We start from the raw sequence: 16,964 nt of genomic DNA, 5'->3' as shown, positions 1-16,964 counted from the left end.
AGGGAGGAGGATCACCAGTTCCAGGTCAGCCTCAGCAACTCAGCAAGACCCTCTTAAAAAATAAAAAGGCTGGGCATGTGCTTAGTGGGAGAGAGCCCCTGTATTCAATATTTCAGTACTGCCTCCCCCGCTCAAGAGGTGGAATCGAATTTTTTTTTTCTTTTTGCTATTCATTTTTTTAAGTAATTTTAAAAATGATATTGCTTTGTGTTTTTTTTACTTATTAGTTCTTTTAAAACTTGGCAATGGTTTCTTGAGAATGATCTCGTGAACTAGTTTTCAGGAAGGGAGAAAATCTAATGCACATTAACAAAAATCACGGATCCCTAAACAGAGCTAGCCGTGAGACTGTACATCAGCGGCTGTGTGCGTGGGACGCTCACACCCTCTTCTCAGAATCACACCGAGGGCGGCAGCGAACCTCCGCCGCGGCTCTTGGCCCCAATCCACGGTACCCACACAGAGGACTCCACGCCGCCACTGTCCCAAGCAGAGCGGAATCATAGTAGCGATGCACCGGAAGTGTGCGTGGAAGTGACAGACGTCAACTCACCACCGATTGGTTCTCCCGTGTGAACCTAAACCACCTTTTGTCTGCCACTGGCCGCGTGGTTTGTCTATTTGAACAGTCCCCGCCCCCTGGAGAAGCCGGGTCCTGGAGCTTCACTTCTCCTTCATTACTATTGGTCTGTGTTTCAGTCCATCTTGATTTTACGCTTTGCGATTGGTCTTCAGGGTTGGGAGGCCGTCCTCCCTCCCGCCCGGCGTAGAGGACAGCGGGGAAGGCGGGTGGTGGGGCCGGGGGCCTGAAGCGGTGGTACGCGCGCTGGCGGCGGCAGCTGAGGCCTTGGCCGAAGCCGCGCGGTGAGTCTGGGGCCTGGCACCGACCCCTGCGAGGCGGCGGGATGTCCAGACTCACCGCCAGCCTGGTCCGTGGGGGGGAACCCGGGGAAGCCGCGCGTCTGGAACGTGGAGCCGCCTCTGGACCGGCCCCAGGACTTGGGCGCCACCTGACCCCCTCCCCGCGAGGCGACGCCCGTCCCCCGGGGCCCCCAGGAGACCCCAGACCCTTCAGGCGCCCGGAAGGCCGGCTATCAGTCAGCCCCGGCACGCCGTGGCGCCTCTGGGTCTCCTTCCCCATTACGGTCACCCCTGCTTGTGAGCCACCCACGAAGGCGGACCCCGCCTCGGGAGCACCGGCCCCAGTGTCAGCGCCCTGCACGCCGCCCTGAGACCTCGCAGGGGCCCGGGTCCCCGAGCCGAGCTCGGTGCCTTCCGTGGCTTCTTCCTTCCTACCTCTCCCCGGGCCATCCTCGCTGTCAACCATCCAACCCGGGCTCCCTTAAGCCCTCCATTACCAAGACCCTTAGGATTTTGACTTCAGGTAGTTACACTGAATTCAGCTGGTGCAAAGGCCTGGGGGCCTTGGACCCTGAAAAGATGCATTCGATCTTCCCTGAGAATGGAAATTCCTTGTCAGCTTCCTTCCTTTTTCTTAACACACACACACTAGTAGTTTTCTTATGGGGATCCTTAGTTTTCCGCTCCCCTAAGAGAAGGGGTTTATTTTTACAGTGTTTTTCTCAGCATTGAAGTAGGTGTTCACCAGTTATGCCTTAGTTTTTCCACTGGGCCTCACAGATTCATTCAGAAATAAGAATTTCGTGCTCTGCATGGTGGTACACTTTTGTAGTCCTAGCTACTGGAGAGGCTGAGGCAGGAGAATGGCAATTTCCAGGCCAGTCTCGGCAACTTAATGAAACACTGTCTCAAAAAGAAAAAATTAAAAGGTCTGGGGATGTAGCTCACTGGTAAGAAGCAGTGGATTCAATCCCCAGTACAAAAAAAAAAAAAAATTGAGAAATCAGTTTTCTAGTATAATATAGACATACACACTTGAGATAGGTATATGTTACTCGAATAGCAGTCTGGGCTGAGCTCCTTTATGGCCACTTTATTGTGATTGCCTGATTATATTTCCCCTGGGTTTTAAGCTTATCAAGGGAAGGAATAGTACATACTTGAGTAATGGATGAAATTAAGAATTAATAGATCTTTAAACTCACATTTGAAGTACAGTCATCCATTAGAATCTGTAGGGGATTAGTTTCAGGACACCCCCACCCCCACGCATACACACACACACACACACACACACAAACACACAAACAACCAAAATAACCAAAACCTTGAGATGCTCAGATCCCTCACATAAAATGGCACAGTACTTGCATATAACCTACACAGTGTCAGTACTATGTAAATGCTATGTACAGTTGTTATACTGTGTTGTTTAGTGATAATGGCAAGAAAAAATGTCTGTATATGTTCAGTAGAAGGTTTTTTCCTAAAGATTTTCTATTGGTTGGCTCCCCAGAGGTAGAACCCATGGATGAGGCAGGAAGACCATATTGTTATTGTGGTGGTTTTATGTTTTTTGTGGTTCTGGGGATTGACCCCAGAGCCTGTGCACTGTGGGTGAGCATCCTACCACCCAGCTGCATCCATAACCTTTTAAATTTATTTTGAGACAGTGTTTCACTAATTTGTGCAAACTGATCTCCAACTTGAAATCCTCCTGCCTCAGCCTCCTGAGTAACCAAGCTTACAGGTGTGTAACACCACATGGAGCATTGAACACTTCACACACATACCCAGTTCTGGGGCCTTACTAGCCTTGCATTTGATAGGCAAGCACTACCACTGGGCCATAGTGCAGTTCTGTGTACACTAGTATTCTACAGAATTGTGCTGGCCACTGCAATGACCAGCAGTCTCATAAGGCTATAGAGCACTTGAAATATATAACCCAAATGGAGAGGCCCTATCTCAAAACAGAATAGGAAGTAGTTCAGTGGTAGAGCACCCCTGGATTCAAACCCCAATACAAGGGGGAAAAAAATTTTTTTTAGTTCTTTTTTTTTTTAGTTGTCAATGGACCTTTACTTTATTTATTTATATGCGGTGCTGAGGATTGAACCCAGTGCCTCATGCATGCTAGGTAAGCACTCTACCACTGAGCTACAAGCCCCGCCCAAGGGAAAAAATTTTTAAAGGCATATATAAATAGATTAATTTCACCTCTTTTTTTTGCCTTTTCAGATAGAGCTACTAGCAAATGTAAAATTACATTTGTAGCTCATGTCCTGTTTTCTTATGGACAGTGCTGCTATAGAATAACAATTGTCTCCCATTTTAGAGTGTGCTCTTTGAGGAAAGGGTCGGTTTTAGTTATTTCTTCCCTACCTGCCTGCCTCTGGTACCTGGCAGTATACCATGTACATAGTAGTTATAATAATTGATAGCAGATGATGATTAAGAACTTACCATGGGGCTGGGGAGATAGCTTAGTTGGTAGAGTGCTTGCCTTGCAAGTACAAGGCCATGGGTTTGATTCCGAGCACCACAAAAAAAAGAACTCACCTTGTGCCCAGCACTGCTTGAAAGTCTTTTTAACATGTATTAATTCATCTAATCCTCACCTCAACCTGTCAGGTACTATGATTCTCTTGTTTTGGTTGAGGAAACAGGAATTTTTAGTACCTTCCTCAAGGTGTATGACTGGAATAGACTTCACACCCAGGCAGTCTAGCTTCACAGCCCACAGTCTCACCCTCTCAAGTGGATGCTTCTTTAAAACCTCAATCATTGAAGCTAGGCTTTCTGTGAGTTCCTTGGCGAGATCCCCCACCTTTGTAGAACCCCCCACCTGACATGAGTTGGGTGGAGATCTCTCTTGAGGCACTAGGGCCATGAATAAATGTATTGCAGTCATTTTTCTGGAACACTGAAGGAAGCTTCTTCCCAAGGGACCTCAGGCAAGATGCTGGGAACCGGGCCTGCCGCTGCCACCGCAGCAACCACCACCTCTAGCAATGTGAGTGTTCTGCAGCAATTCGCCAGTGGCCTGAAGAGCCGGAACGAGGAGACCAGGGCCAAGGCTGCCAAGGAGCTCCAGCACTATGTCACCATGGAGCTTCGAGAGGTTGGTGTGGATTCCTCCTAAGTGAGGGTTTTCTTTCCGGAGACCTGCGGCCTCTCCTGTGCAGAGAGTGTGCAGGTCCCTGTGGAAGTTGCAAGTTTCTGTGGTGTTTCAGGTTTGTGGTCACAGTGTAGGAGTTAGCATAGAGATTCAGCTGTTTCTCTTTCCTTCCTCCCTACTGCATGCCAGCCCCTCTGTTCTTTCCATTTGATAACAGTGATTAGGATGGGGGCTGTCTAAATAGAGGACACCTTTGGGGTCAGAGACAGGGTCCTGTTCATTCTTTTTTTTTTATTTGGTGGTGCTGGGGATTGAACCCAGGGCCTTGTGCTTACAAGGCAAGCATGCTAGCAACTGAGCTATACCCCCAGCCCTCCTATTCATTCTTATATCCTGGTAAGAGTAGCAATTCAGTGCACAGTTGCCACATAAACAGATGAATCCTGAGTTTGGTTGCTCTACACTTTGAAACTGGAAAGGGGCAGTTGCTTTGTCTTTGGTATGAACTATGCCTGTTGCCTCTCCATTCCTCATCTTGAAATGCCAGCCTGCCAGTGCCATCACCATCAGAGAGACTTCAGAGATTGTTCTGAGACATCAGAGATTGTTCCTCTTCCTTTGCAGATGAGTCAAGAGGAGTCTACACGCTTCTATGACCAACTGAACCATCACATTTTTGAATTGGTTTCCAGCTCAGATGCTAATGAGAGGAAAGGTGGCATCTTGGCCATTGGTAAGAGCAGTCTTGGATACAGCTAGGACTAAAGGGCCACTCACCTTCTCGCTCACTACATCCCAGGTCTGCCAGTTACTAGATGCTTTGTTTCATCTTTGTTTAAAGAATTTTTTTTTTTCTTTTGGAAGTCAGTGTACTTTTAGGCTCTTTTCAGAGCTTTTGCTCTTTTCAGGCTTTAGCTTGGAAGGACACATAACTCATCAATCAAAGTGAATTAGAAAAATGATGAGAAAATAACAAATGTTTTAAAGTCTTTTGCACAACAGGAATAGATTCAAGAAAAATTTCTTCAAATAGTTTCCTAGGTGTCACTCAGAAGCATCTTTGCTGTCTGTAACATAATGTGCTGGCATCCTTCAAGTAAAATTATAGAGAAATTTAAAATATATATTATACATTTGCAGTTATTTGAAATCATTCAGTAGTTTGTAGCATGTTAATGGAGTGAATAGAGATAAAAGGCAGTCCGCATTCGTATTTTCAAGATAAATTTACTTCAGAAGCCAGTTGAAATCCTTGCTCGTGTTCTAAGTATAGCTGTTGTGATAAGACCTAAGATATAAGCAGCCACTAATTTTTGATTCACACTTAAGTGGAGGTAGAAAGGCACCAGTGATTCCACACCCCTCAGCGTGGGCAGCATCAGGATTATAATGCACGCCACTCCCTATTTAAAGAATTTTAAGGGGTCTGTTGCTTTTAGTGGATTTATACAGGTATTAGTTCCAGCAGCAGACCTGGGATGAAGACAAAACAAATATTTTTAGATGTGGAACCTGTCTCAGAACCATTAGTGACTTTTTAGGACCAGCCAGTTTGCTAGAGCTGGAACTAGAAGCCAGCCTCCTTTCCAAACCCCAGAGTGCCTTTTGCACACCTTGCTGTTGCAACAGAGCAGGATTTGGCACAGCGGGGTTCCCAAATGGAAAAGTAGAATCAGGTATGGTTAATAAAAGGCAGGTTACTTTCAACTCCCAAGAACTGCTCTTTAATCCTTGAGTTACTGTTCAGTTCTGGGTTTGTTTTCCCTTTTTTCTCGGGAAAACAAATTATGTGTACTAAAACGAGATCATTTTAGTATAAGTTTTTGGCATGGATATCAAATTGTTTGCATCTTGACCATCTAGAAAGTTACTCAAAGTAAATGAAGAGGTCGCTTCTACCTTTCATTTCAAAGCGTGGATGCCATTGTCACCTCTGGCCTTCTTTTTTCCAGCCAGCCTCATAGGAGTGGAAGGCGGGAATGCCACCCGAATTGGCAGATTCGCCAACTATCTTCGGAATCTCCTCCCCTCCAATGACCCAGTTGTCATGGAAATGGCATCCAAGGCCATTGGCCGCCTCGCCATGGCAGGGGACACTTTCACGGCTGAGTATGTGGAGTTTGAGGTGAAGCGAGCTCTGGAATGGCTGGGCGCTGACCGCAACGAGGGCCGGAGACACGCGGCCGTGAGTGCTTCGCTGGGGAGCGGTGACATTGTCTTGGACCCTTGTTTCCTCCTGAGGATCGTTCCTTTTTGTGAGATGGGATGGAGTCTGTCTTTAAGAGAGGGGATCTAGAAGTGGGTATGGTGGGATCAGAGGTCACTCAGGTTCTTTCCCGGTGGCTCCCCCTTTAGGCAACATTGCTACGAGGAGAGAGCATGAGCATGCGCCCGGGTTTGGTTCTTGACTTTGCTGCTTACAGCTCTAACTTGACAACCTCTGACCTTCAGTTTCTTCCTCTCTGAGATGAAAACAGTAACAAGATTGAACTTTGAACAGATTTATCCACTTGGTACTCATTTATTGAACGTGCTGTGTTCGGGCATGGTTCTAGGCCTCAGCTTGATGGTACAGAAAGCATCAAACGCTTTGGTCCTTCCAGAGCTCGCATCCGAGTGGCCCCAGCATTCTGTGTTTGTGAGCAGCCGAGGGCCGTGAACCCTGGGCTGTTTGGTCAGTTTCATTTTGCCTCCTCTGGCCCAGTTTTCCTGGCTAGCAGCTTAAAGCTTCTCTTTTCCTTGGGTGTAGAGGCCCTTCAGTGACAGGAAACTGTCCCAAGAAAGCAGAACTCCTGGTACAAATGAGAATTCTCAGTTTGCCCTTCTCTGCCAGGTGCTTGTCCTCCGTGAGCTGGCCATCAGTGTCCCTACCTTCTTCTTCCAACAAGTGCAGCCCTTCTTTGACAACATTTTTGTGGCTGTGTGGGACCCCAAGCAGGCCATCCGTGAGGGAGCAGTAGCAGCTCTTCGTGCCTGTCTGATTCTCACCACCCAGCGGGAGCCGAAGGAGATGCAGAAGCCTCAGTGGTACCGGGTGAGGAGATGGCGCCATTCCAGCCATTAGCAAAGCACCTTTCCCTGGAGACTCCCCTGTCCTAGCGAGCAGCAACAACCTCTGGCCCCAGAGCAAATATCACTTCAGTTTTGGCCTTCCACAGCTTTTTATGCTCAGTAGGAATGAGTAGTTACTTTATTTCTGCATTGAATTAAAGCCCAAATCCACCAATAGCCACACTATTGTTTTATGCATCATGAAGAATGTAAATACACCAAATAAACTATGATTCAGTGCCTTCTTATCAAAATTAGAAGACATCTCCTTTCAGAGATATTAAGATATGGAGAAATAGTGTCTCAGAATCTGTGAAGTGTGGTTGTAGTAATTTGGAAGGTGCCAGTTCCCCTGCTCCAGTGTCAGGTGTCCTATGCTGATGGCCCCTGCAAGAGAACTAACTAGCGAGGCAGGTATCCAGAAGGAGCTCTGGATGTACCAGGACACCTCAGTTTCATTCTTACCTTTCCTTTGTGACCTTGGACAAGCCACTTAATTCCTTTGATCCTGTGTGGTTTTTTAGCTGTTAAATAGGGATGATAGTGGTATCTGTCTCAAAGACTTGTGAAAGTTGAAGCTAAATTAAACAAGAGACCTCAATAAGTCAGTCTTGTCGATTCTGGCACAAGGTACCAGGCTGCTACCCTAAAAACCTCACAGTGCCGGTGTAGGTGGCTGGACCTGTGTTCCTTCCAACGTTGGACACTGGGTAATCAAGGTGTTCTGTCTTGCTGTATAGCACACATTTGAAGAAGCAGAGAAAGGGTTTGATGAGACCTTGGCCAAAGAGAAGGGCATGAATCGGGATGATCGGATCCATGGTGCCTTGCTGATCCTCAACGAGTTGGTCCGAATCAGCAGCATGGAGGGAGAGGTGAGAAACTGCAGGGGCGGGGCGGGTCTGTGTGCCCGCGGGCCATCTGGGAGCAGGAATTGGGCTGAGATTTTGTAGGGGGGAACAGTGGGTAAGTAAGGTAATTTCAGAAAGCAACGAGTCCTATGGGAAAAAACAAACAGGATAGAGAGTAGCTGAGTGAGAGTCAGGGAGGGCCCTCCCTGGGTGCCATCAAGTGGTACCGTGACACAAAGGAGCCACCTTGCAGCTAGTTGAAGTACTGTGTTCCAGGCAGAGGCTTGAGTTCCAGACGTCAGTGAAGCAGAGAGAAGTGTGGCTGATGCATTGTGAGCAAGGGGAAAGGAGGAGGGCAGAGGTGAGAGGAAGCAAGGCCCACCTGAGGCCTCGTGGCTCCTGGGGAAGCCGGGACGTGATTCTCCTGCAGGGCGGGTGCATAGTGGAGTTGTCACACAGAGTTGTGTGGTATCATGTGCTTCTAACAGCCACAGGCTGTCTCTGTGGAGAGGGAGGGAGGAGAAAGCACGGGGTGAGGTGTGTCAGGACAAGGATTTTATTAGGGAAACAGCCTGTGAGGGGAAAACACAGCACATTCCTGACCAGGTGAACAAGAAAGGGAAGAAAAATGCAATCTACCATGAGAAGCCATTGTGGCGTCTTCAGAGCCACAATGTGGCACCCAGGACCAGGCCTACCCTGGCACCCCTGCTGTGTCCTCACCTGGGAGCAGCCTAGGGGAAATGTGGCCTGGCACAGCCTTGGGGATGCTCTCAGAGTTAGGCTCGCCTGCTACAGGATGCTCCAGCCATATCTGGACAGGCACCACCATGGCTCTGTCGAGGAGTGGCCGCACAGACACGAGGAGGTGAGCCTCAGGACGCTGGGAGGAGACTGCGAGCGTCTCCTGGAGTTTCACCCCAGGGCCTCCTGCTTCAGTCGACACCGTAGTTATTTGGAAATAACTTTGTCCTGGATGTGGGGCAGCACACACAGCAGTAGGATGTGTCTGGCTTCAAGTCCCCACTCCTCTGTGTACATGTGACTCGGCACGTTCCGTATCCCTTCAGCCTTTTTTTCCTTACTTTTTTGTGTGTGGTCCTGGGAATGGTGTCCGGGGGCTCTACCGCTCAGCTACTTTCCCAGCCCTTTTTATTTTCTTGTTTTGAGACGGAGACTTACCAAGTAGCCCAGGCTGACCTCAAACTTGCCATCCTGGCTCTCATTCTCCTCACTTTTGACAGGGGCTCATACCTTTCTTGTTGGACTCTTGCAAGGTTTCTGATTACATGTGAAGTGCCCAGCACAGTCCCTGATACATAGAGGGCATTCTACAAATGGTAGTACTCAGAGATTTCCCCACTCAAGTTCGACATGGTGCTTTCCACTGTAGTTCAGGCAGCTCTGGGATCTTTGTTTCCTCCCACTATATCAGGTCGATGGCACCTGACACTTAAGGTCAGATTTAAGTGAAATAGCTCTCATGAAGGTGCTTAATTATAAAGTAGTACTCAAACATAAGGGTTTTAATTTCATGATTTGTTCACAAATATTAATTGAGACCTAGTGTATGCCAGGAACATTATGCCCTAAGACCCAGAATAATGTAGCAGTGAACAAAACATCACATTCTAGTAGAGGAAGAGAGAGAGTACCCAAATTAATAAATAGATATTGTGATAAGTGACCTGGTGGTGCATGCAGTGGAGACCAGGAGGGCAGAGAAGGGGGATAGAGAATGCTCGGGTGGGAGTTTGAGCACAGTCATGAGTGCTAAGCAGAAAGCCACTCCAGGAGCTGAAGAAATAGCTTCCTTTGGAGACTGCTCACCTAGCATGTGCGAGACCGCAGTTGGAATCCCCGACCCCTCAAGCCGGGGGGGGGGGGGGGGACACGACTCCAGAGTCTGGGAAAGGGCATTCCAGGGACTGAGTCAACTAACACAGAGGCCCCAGGCAGAAGCATGCTAGGGCATGCGAGAGCAGCAAGAATGCCCCTATGGCTGAGTAGCCTGAATACGGGATTGGTGCTGGGAGATGGGGTCAGAGGAACACCGGGAGCAGGGTGGGGACACCTCACATAGGGTCTTGGGAGGCCACTGAGTGGACTTTGTATACAGTGGGAAGCTACTAGGTTTTGAGCAGTGGAATGACATTTGACTCATGTTTCCAAAGAATCCCTTGGCCACTGTGTTGAGAATGGTTGTGGTAGGGCCAAGGCCAAGAGCCGAAGCCAGGCATCCAGTTAAGAGGGAACTGCAGCAGTATTGCAGGGTGTGTTTGCAACTCAGACCACAGTGGGAATTCTAGAAGCACAAGAAGCAGCTGATTGTATGCATACATTGGAGGTGAATGGAGAGAGAAAAAAGTCTGGTGTTTGGCCTGAGCAAATTGAAGGGTGGAGTTGCCATATACTAGCCAGGAAGACTGATGGCAGAGCAAGTTGGGAGGGAGAGTCAGGAGTTCAGTTTTCAGATGAGCATCTGAGGGAGATATCCAGTAGTTTTGGAGAGGGATGCGGGCAGGAGAAACCGTTGGGAATTGTCAGCTTGCAGATGTCATTTCAAGTCATGAGACAGGATAAGAAGCACAGAGGAACTAGCATCGTTGGAGAATATGGGGTCTGTGAACTTGAGATCAGTAGATGAAGAACCAAGGTAGTCTGAGAAGCAGCAGCCAGGGAAAGAGTGAGCCTAGAGAGTTTGGGGTCCAGGAAGCCAAGTGAAGAAGGGGCCTGCAGGAGGAGGAAATAACATTGAATCAAATGCTACCAATAAGTCACATGAGATAAATATTGAGAAGTGACCATTGGATTTAGCGACATAGGAGCCATTGGTGACCTTGATAAGAACAGTGGACATGATATCTGAAAAATGCACAAAGGTTTGGAGAAGTCTGGAAGTTTAGAGAACTGTCTCATGTTTTTCTCGGTGTGAGCAGTCCGGGGAGAAGAAAGAGACCTGAACATCCTTAGGGCGCTGATATGGGCTGTCCCTCACCTTTGCGGGAGGCTTATTGCTGTAATCTTAGGTCTGTAATCACCGCCAGTCAGCTTTCCCAAAACAGGCAAGAACCCTTAGAGATCAGAGGACCTGGGCAGCTGGTCCCCTGTGACTTCTCTGCTCTTCAGTAGGTGCTGCTCTTCTGCCTAAAACAGAACAAAATCTGGGCCTCTGCAAGGCTCTGGGGGAAGTCACAATCCTAAAGATGAAGGGTGGTCACCCTTTGCTTTGGAATTACAGTTCAGGATTGGCAAATGTGTCGCCCTGTAGCAGTGTCCCGGTTGAATGCCACTCACAGATGAAGGTCATTTTTTCCCCTTGTATGTAGCGTCTGAGAGAAGAGATGGAAGAAATCACACAGCAGCAGCTGGTGCATGACAAGTACTGCAAGGACCTCATGGGCTTCGGGGCCAAACCTCGTCACATCACCCCCTTCACCAGCTTCCAGGCTATACAGCCCCAGCAGTCAAATGCCTTGGTGGGGCTGCTGGGGTACAGCTCTCACCAAGGCCTCATGGGATTCGGGGCTTCCCCCAGCCCAGCTAAGTCCACCCTGGTGGAGAGCCGGTGTTGCAGAGACTTGATGGAGGAGAAGTTCGATCAGGTAAGTGAGGAGAGGTCCTCTCCCTCTTCTCCCCAGCTCCATGCCTCACTTTGCTCTGCCAACCCTTTATGCTTCCTCTCCCAGGTGTGCCAGTGGGTGCTGAAATGCAGGAATAGCAAGAACTCGCTGATCCAAATGACAATCCTTAACTTGTTGCCCCGCTTGGCCGCATTCCGACCTTCTGCCTTCACAGGTGAGGCTGTCCGTGGAAGACATCTTTGCCCCTCCCAGGAAAAGCGAACAAGGGAGAGGTGATTCCCAGGCGTTGTGTCTGCTTCTCACTGGAAGCAGCGCCGGGTGGAGGAGCTCGCGTCTGATGTCTTCACCTCATGTCCAGTTTTCTGGCAGTGTCTAGGGCAGCAGACACAGTAAAGGTCAGAATGTGTAGGCAGAGAGGCAGCTCTAGGGCTAGGCAAGTTCTCATGCGTGGAAGCCAGCAAGTCCATGAACCGACCTAAAGGAAACCAACAAAAGAAGGCAGTTTCAGGTGACATTGTACAGTAACAGCCTGTTAATGAGGCAGGACAGGGTGTGGTGACCTTCCTGCTCTGCCCCCAAGGTGGTCATCAAGCTGCCTCATCACTCTCAGAAAAAGGACGAGATGTTTCAGAAGCAGGTCAGAAGCCATAGCCTGGGGGTGGGAACCCCCAGTGGGCAGGTGGATTCCTGGCTGTGACTTCTGGTCCAGCTCAGATACTGGCTCCTCCATGAGGTCTTTCCAGATTGCTGCAGCTGGAAATGTTACATTCCTCTTCCATTATGGCCCTTAGCTATAGAGAGGCTTTGGCATTAGACCTGAGGTGGGTCCTGCCTCAGCCTTAACCGTGAGCTTTTGGACAGTTTATTTCACATCCTAGGCCTCCACTCCCTGGCTTGTAAAATTAGAGTAACAATCCTAGCCTCCCGAGATGCACAGCACGAGTGCCTGAGCACCTACTACAGTGCCTGGCAGAGCAAGCTCCAATAATGGAAGCCTTTCTCCTACTAGTTACTGCTTCCTCAAGCTACTTCTAACCTATTTGGAAAGACAGTAGAGGTGCACATGCGATGACCCCCAGGGCCTGTTGTGCCTAGTGTCCTTGCCTTGCTTCCTAGGAGCTTGGTGAGTGTGAGACCCTGGTCAGACATCTTTGCACTTCACCATGGTACCTGGACAGAGTAAGCATTCAGGAGCAGGGGAGGGTCACTTGACCCTCAACCCCTCTGTCCCAGTGGATGCATTTCATGCCACCGAACCCTGATGAAACTGCAGGAAAAATCGAGCTACTGAGGTGTTTGCAGGCTGTGTAAGTAGAACATGTTAGATCACAATGAAATAATTGGTCACATAAAATCATTGAACCAGAGAGAAATGATAGAATGAAAGTCTACCTGTATTTTCTCAGTTTTCTGATCTTCCCACCTGCCATCTACATCCAGAAGCTCTTCTCTTAATGACCAGACACACCCCTGATCAGTAGAGCTTTAAATGGTCTTGGGTTCAGAGTCTAGTTCAGAAACTAATAACTAGGCCAAATTTGATCAAAGTCTGGCACATCGTAGAAGCAGTTATCGTGGTATGTTCAAAAGGTTGCCTAACGAATACAGAGACTCATTGGGCCTCTTTTGATGTGGGTTTGTTCTTTTATTAAATAATACCTAAAATATGTCAGTGAAATTCAGCCTGGGATCCCTCAGAAGTCTTTACCTCATTGCATAAGTGCCACCCATTTAAAGCATATAGTTGGGAAGTCATTGCTTAAACCTTCTGATGGTAAAAGCTTTCGGAATATCAAAAGTACTCACCTTAAGACCAGATTGGAATCTCTTCAGTGTCAGGCACCTAATCTCTAAGGGTGCTGCATCTTCCTAAAGGAAGTTATTCTCTTGATTTAAGCTCATTTCCTGTTGAAATGCTGCCCCTGTATATAAAGGGATAGTTCCCATGTCAGTTTGGTCTGATTTTAGACCCCTTAACATCTGACCACAGTAGCTGTGGGAGAAGACTTTTCTTGTTAGAGGAAATGTATAACCTGTCCGTGCTGTGTGGGAGCCTGGTGCGCTGTCTAAAGATGATTCTGGCAGCCCTCAGCCCCTTTGCCTTCCTAGTGGATGTGTGGTCTTCCTCGTCTGCTGTCCTGTTGCTCCTGTGCTCACTGTCAGCATCACCATCAGTGGGAGGGAAGAAACAGAAGAAATGCAAGAACCGAAAATTCTAGCCTTCAGAGGGAAAACAGCACTTCAGCTTCCCTTACCCAAGAATCACCTACCTTTGCATGTAAACTTACTGAAATTATAAACTTAAGTTTGTATAAACTTAATGAAAATACATGTGTTTTATCAAATTGCAGACTAAAATTTTTTCTATTAAATATGATTGTAGCAAAATTGCTAAGTAACGACAAGGTGATTTCCAGGCCTGAGCTGAGTGGAATGGCTTGCTAATCGCAAATAATATTGAATGTGACTTTGAAATTTCACTATAATGTAAAGTATTTTAGATAAAGTAATTATGTGACACTGCTTTGGAGACCCCGTGTGTTTTGTGGTTTTCTTTATAATTAAAAGGGAAAACAAGACTGGCACAGTGGCACAAGCCTGTAATCCCAGCAGCTCGGGAGGCTGAGGCAGGAGGATCACGAATTCAGAGCCAGCCTCAGCAACTTAGCGAGGCCCTAAGCAACTCAGGGAGACCCTGTCTCTAAGTAAGATATAAAAAAAAGGGGGGGCTGGGGATGTGGCTCAGTGATTGAGTGCCCCTGAGTTCAATCCCCAGTACCCCACCAAAAAAAAAAAAAGGAAAACATCTTCTATTTCTCATTATTTCCAAAAGATGTGTTTGTGGTGCGAAGTATAAGCTTCCTCTGTGTTATATCCTCTAAATTCTTACCTTTCCAGGAGTTTTACCTAATTGATTCTTAAACCTGAGTACGCTTTGGGAACTCTTACTTGTGATATGTAGACCTCTGACCTGGAGCCATCCCACTTTATGTCTTTTCTGTGCTCAGATACCCAGTATCTCCAGGATACCATGAACCACGTCCTGAGCTGTGTCAAGAAGGAGAAGGAACGTACAGCCGCCTTCCAGGCCCTGGGGCTGCTCTCTGTGGCCGTGAGGTCGGAGTTTAAGGTCTACTTGCCTCGGGTGTTGGACATCATCCGAGCAGCCCTGCCCCCTAAGGACTTTGCCCACAAGTAAGCATCTCTGTGATGATTTCACCTTCCACACTCTGGTTGGGGAACAGGAATGCTCCATCCCAGGTCCACAGAGCTTAAGCCCATTCCATGCATCATTTCACTGCAAGGGATAGCAGATTGAATAAAAAAATAGCCCTCTCAGTGGAGTTCTAACCTTTTCCAAGTGAAATGACATATATGTAAATAGTTGAAGAAGTTGAGTATCCTGAGCAGATGTTACTTGGCAGCATTGTTTTCTGTATTACCGTTTACAAGTAGTCTGGCTTTGCTTTTCCCCTGGTATTCAGGGGTCTTATCTTGATAGAAGAACTAAAGGGAGGAGTCCTTGACTGGAACTGAAGGGACCTAACAGAGTATCTTTTTCCTTTTCACCAAAGGACCGTCCTATGAATAAAATATGAGTAAAACTTTCAGCACCCTACCATGTTGAAGTGCCAGGATCGCTTGACTAAGGCCAGGAAGTCAGTGTTAATAGGGTTGTCTCTTTACTTTCTTGTTTTTAGCAGGGATTGCTCTGGTACATTACTAAGTTCCGCTCATTCCCAAGCCCAGGATTCTCATCACAGGGAGAGGAACTTCTTTCCATATGATGGTCCCTGACCTCTGGTCCCCAAGGAGCACTTTGTTCAGTTTGCTATCTGGTCCCCAAGGAGCACTTTGTTCAGTTTGCTTTCTGAATAGGTACCTTGGTCAGCACCCACATGATGCCTCTGAATGCAGATAAGGGGCCCCTTCCTTAAGGCACTTAAATGCCCTCTGCTGGATTGTCATTATAAATGTTTAAATCTACAGTGACTACAATGTGATGGGCCCCCTTGAATTGTGAGCAAACAACCCGCACGCCCACGTGTGGTGGCCCTGCCCAAGTAACCTGCCCTTGCCACCAAGTGCTTTTGAGTTAGGATGTCACAAAATGTCATTATGTCTGAACTAGCCACTCTTTTTTCTGCAGGAGGCAGAAGGCAATGCAGGTGGATGCCACAGTGTTCACGTGCATTAGCATGCTGGCGCGAGCAATGGGACCAGGCATCCAGCAGGACATTAAGGAGCTGCTGGAGCCCATGCTGGCGGTGGGGCTGAGGTAGGTGTTGGAAACTTGAGCTCTTCCTGCCTCAGCTAGCGAGAGGCTTGGCTCATGGCGTTGACACTGCGTTGGAAGAGCAAGGCCTGGTTGTTTGCATGTTGGTTTGGATAGGCAGGAGTGCCCAGACTAGACACAGGCTAGTTTGGATTCTAGTTTCACTAAAATAGAGTGGAATCACTAATCAGCTGTGCTATCTTTATTAAGTTACTTTGAGCCTCTGTTTTCTCATCGATAAATGAATACAATAGCAGTTACTATTGTGCAGAGTAGTTGTAGGAATTGAGTGATAGAGTTCGTGATTGCCACTCTTAGCACACTACCTGGCTTATAGGAACCATCCAGTAAATGTTTGTAGCTCTTGTTTAAGTTATTGGGAAAATGGGTAAGCTGTCTCTTTAGTTTTCTTCACCTATAAAATAAGGGTGGTGCTCTTACTCTTCCCAGTTTGTTTATTGAGACTTGGTCTTCTGTAGTGGCTTAATTATTTTAATAAGTTCTCCTGTAATGAAAACCAGAAACCTATAGGTTGTTCTGAAATTCAGGACCAAGAGAATTCAGCACATTTACTCTGTTTTATAGCATTCTTTCTACTTGGAGACCAAGCAGTGATGGGGCCTGATCCCCTGGCTGGTCAAGAAGGGCTGTGTCTACCCAGAACTGATAGACTATCATGTGCCCAACCCCTTAAGAGTGGTTTCCTTCCCCTCAGCCCTGCCCTCACTGCTGTGCTCTATGACCTGAGCCGCCAGATTCCACAGCTGAAGAAGGACATTCAGGATGGGCTACTGAAGATGCTGTCTCTGGTTCTTATGCACAAACCCCTCCGGCACCCGGGCATGCCCAAGGGCCTGGCTCATCAGCTGGCCTCCCCTGGCCTCACCACACTCCCTGAGGCCAGTGACGTGGGCAGCATCACTCTTGCCCTCCGAACCCTTGGCAGCTTTGAATTTGAAGGTAAGAAATTGCAGTGACTCTTGTCAAGACAGGGAGTAATCCTGGGAGTCTGAGAAAGGAATGAGACTGAACTAGCATTCCTGGATCCTGCCAGGGTCCTCCACTTGCTGATTCTGTAGCAGCTCCTCCTTTCCAGGCTTTGTCCGTGTATCCTTAACAACTACTGTTTGCGTCTTTGTTCCATACCCTGTTGCGGGTATATGGTGTTCAGGAGTAGTGTGCATTGATCAGGGAAATAATGCTTCAGAGATAGAAAAGTC

At 47.8% G+C, this 16,964-nt stretch overlaps 1 protein-coding gene across 1 annotated transcript in view; it reads left to right on the top strand.

Moving 5' to 3' along the window:
* Window positions 1-747: 747 nt before the first annotated feature.
* Window positions 748-16,964, top strand: part of MTOR (mechanistic target of rapamycin kinase) — a 118,941-nt gene continuing 102,724 nt past the window's right edge. Inside the window, 11 exon segments of the mRNA XM_079143464.1 lie at window positions 748-864; window positions 3,794-3,985; window positions 4,607-4,715; window positions 5,935-6,167; window positions 6,816-7,016; window positions 7,774-7,908; window positions 11,214-11,489; window positions 11,574-11,682; window positions 14,477-14,663; window positions 15,619-15,747; window positions 16,460-16,704. Of these exon segments, the coding sequence (XP_078999590.1) occupies window positions 3,824-3,985; window positions 4,607-4,715; window positions 5,935-6,167; window positions 6,816-7,016; window positions 7,774-7,908; window positions 11,214-11,489; window positions 11,574-11,682; window positions 14,477-14,663; window positions 15,619-15,747; window positions 16,460-16,704 (1,786 nt within the window). The 5' untranslated portion in view covers window positions 748-864; window positions 3,794-3,823.

Source organism: Sciurus vulgaris, assembly GCF_902686455.1.
Source record: "Sciurus vulgaris genome assembly, chromosome: 1".
NCBI classification, from domain to species: domain Eukaryota; kingdom Metazoa; phylum Chordata; class Mammalia; order Rodentia; family Sciuridae; genus Sciurus; species Sciurus vulgaris.
The sequence above is the reverse complement of the archived record's forward strand: the minus strand, read 5'-3'. Positions and strand labels throughout refer to the sequence as shown.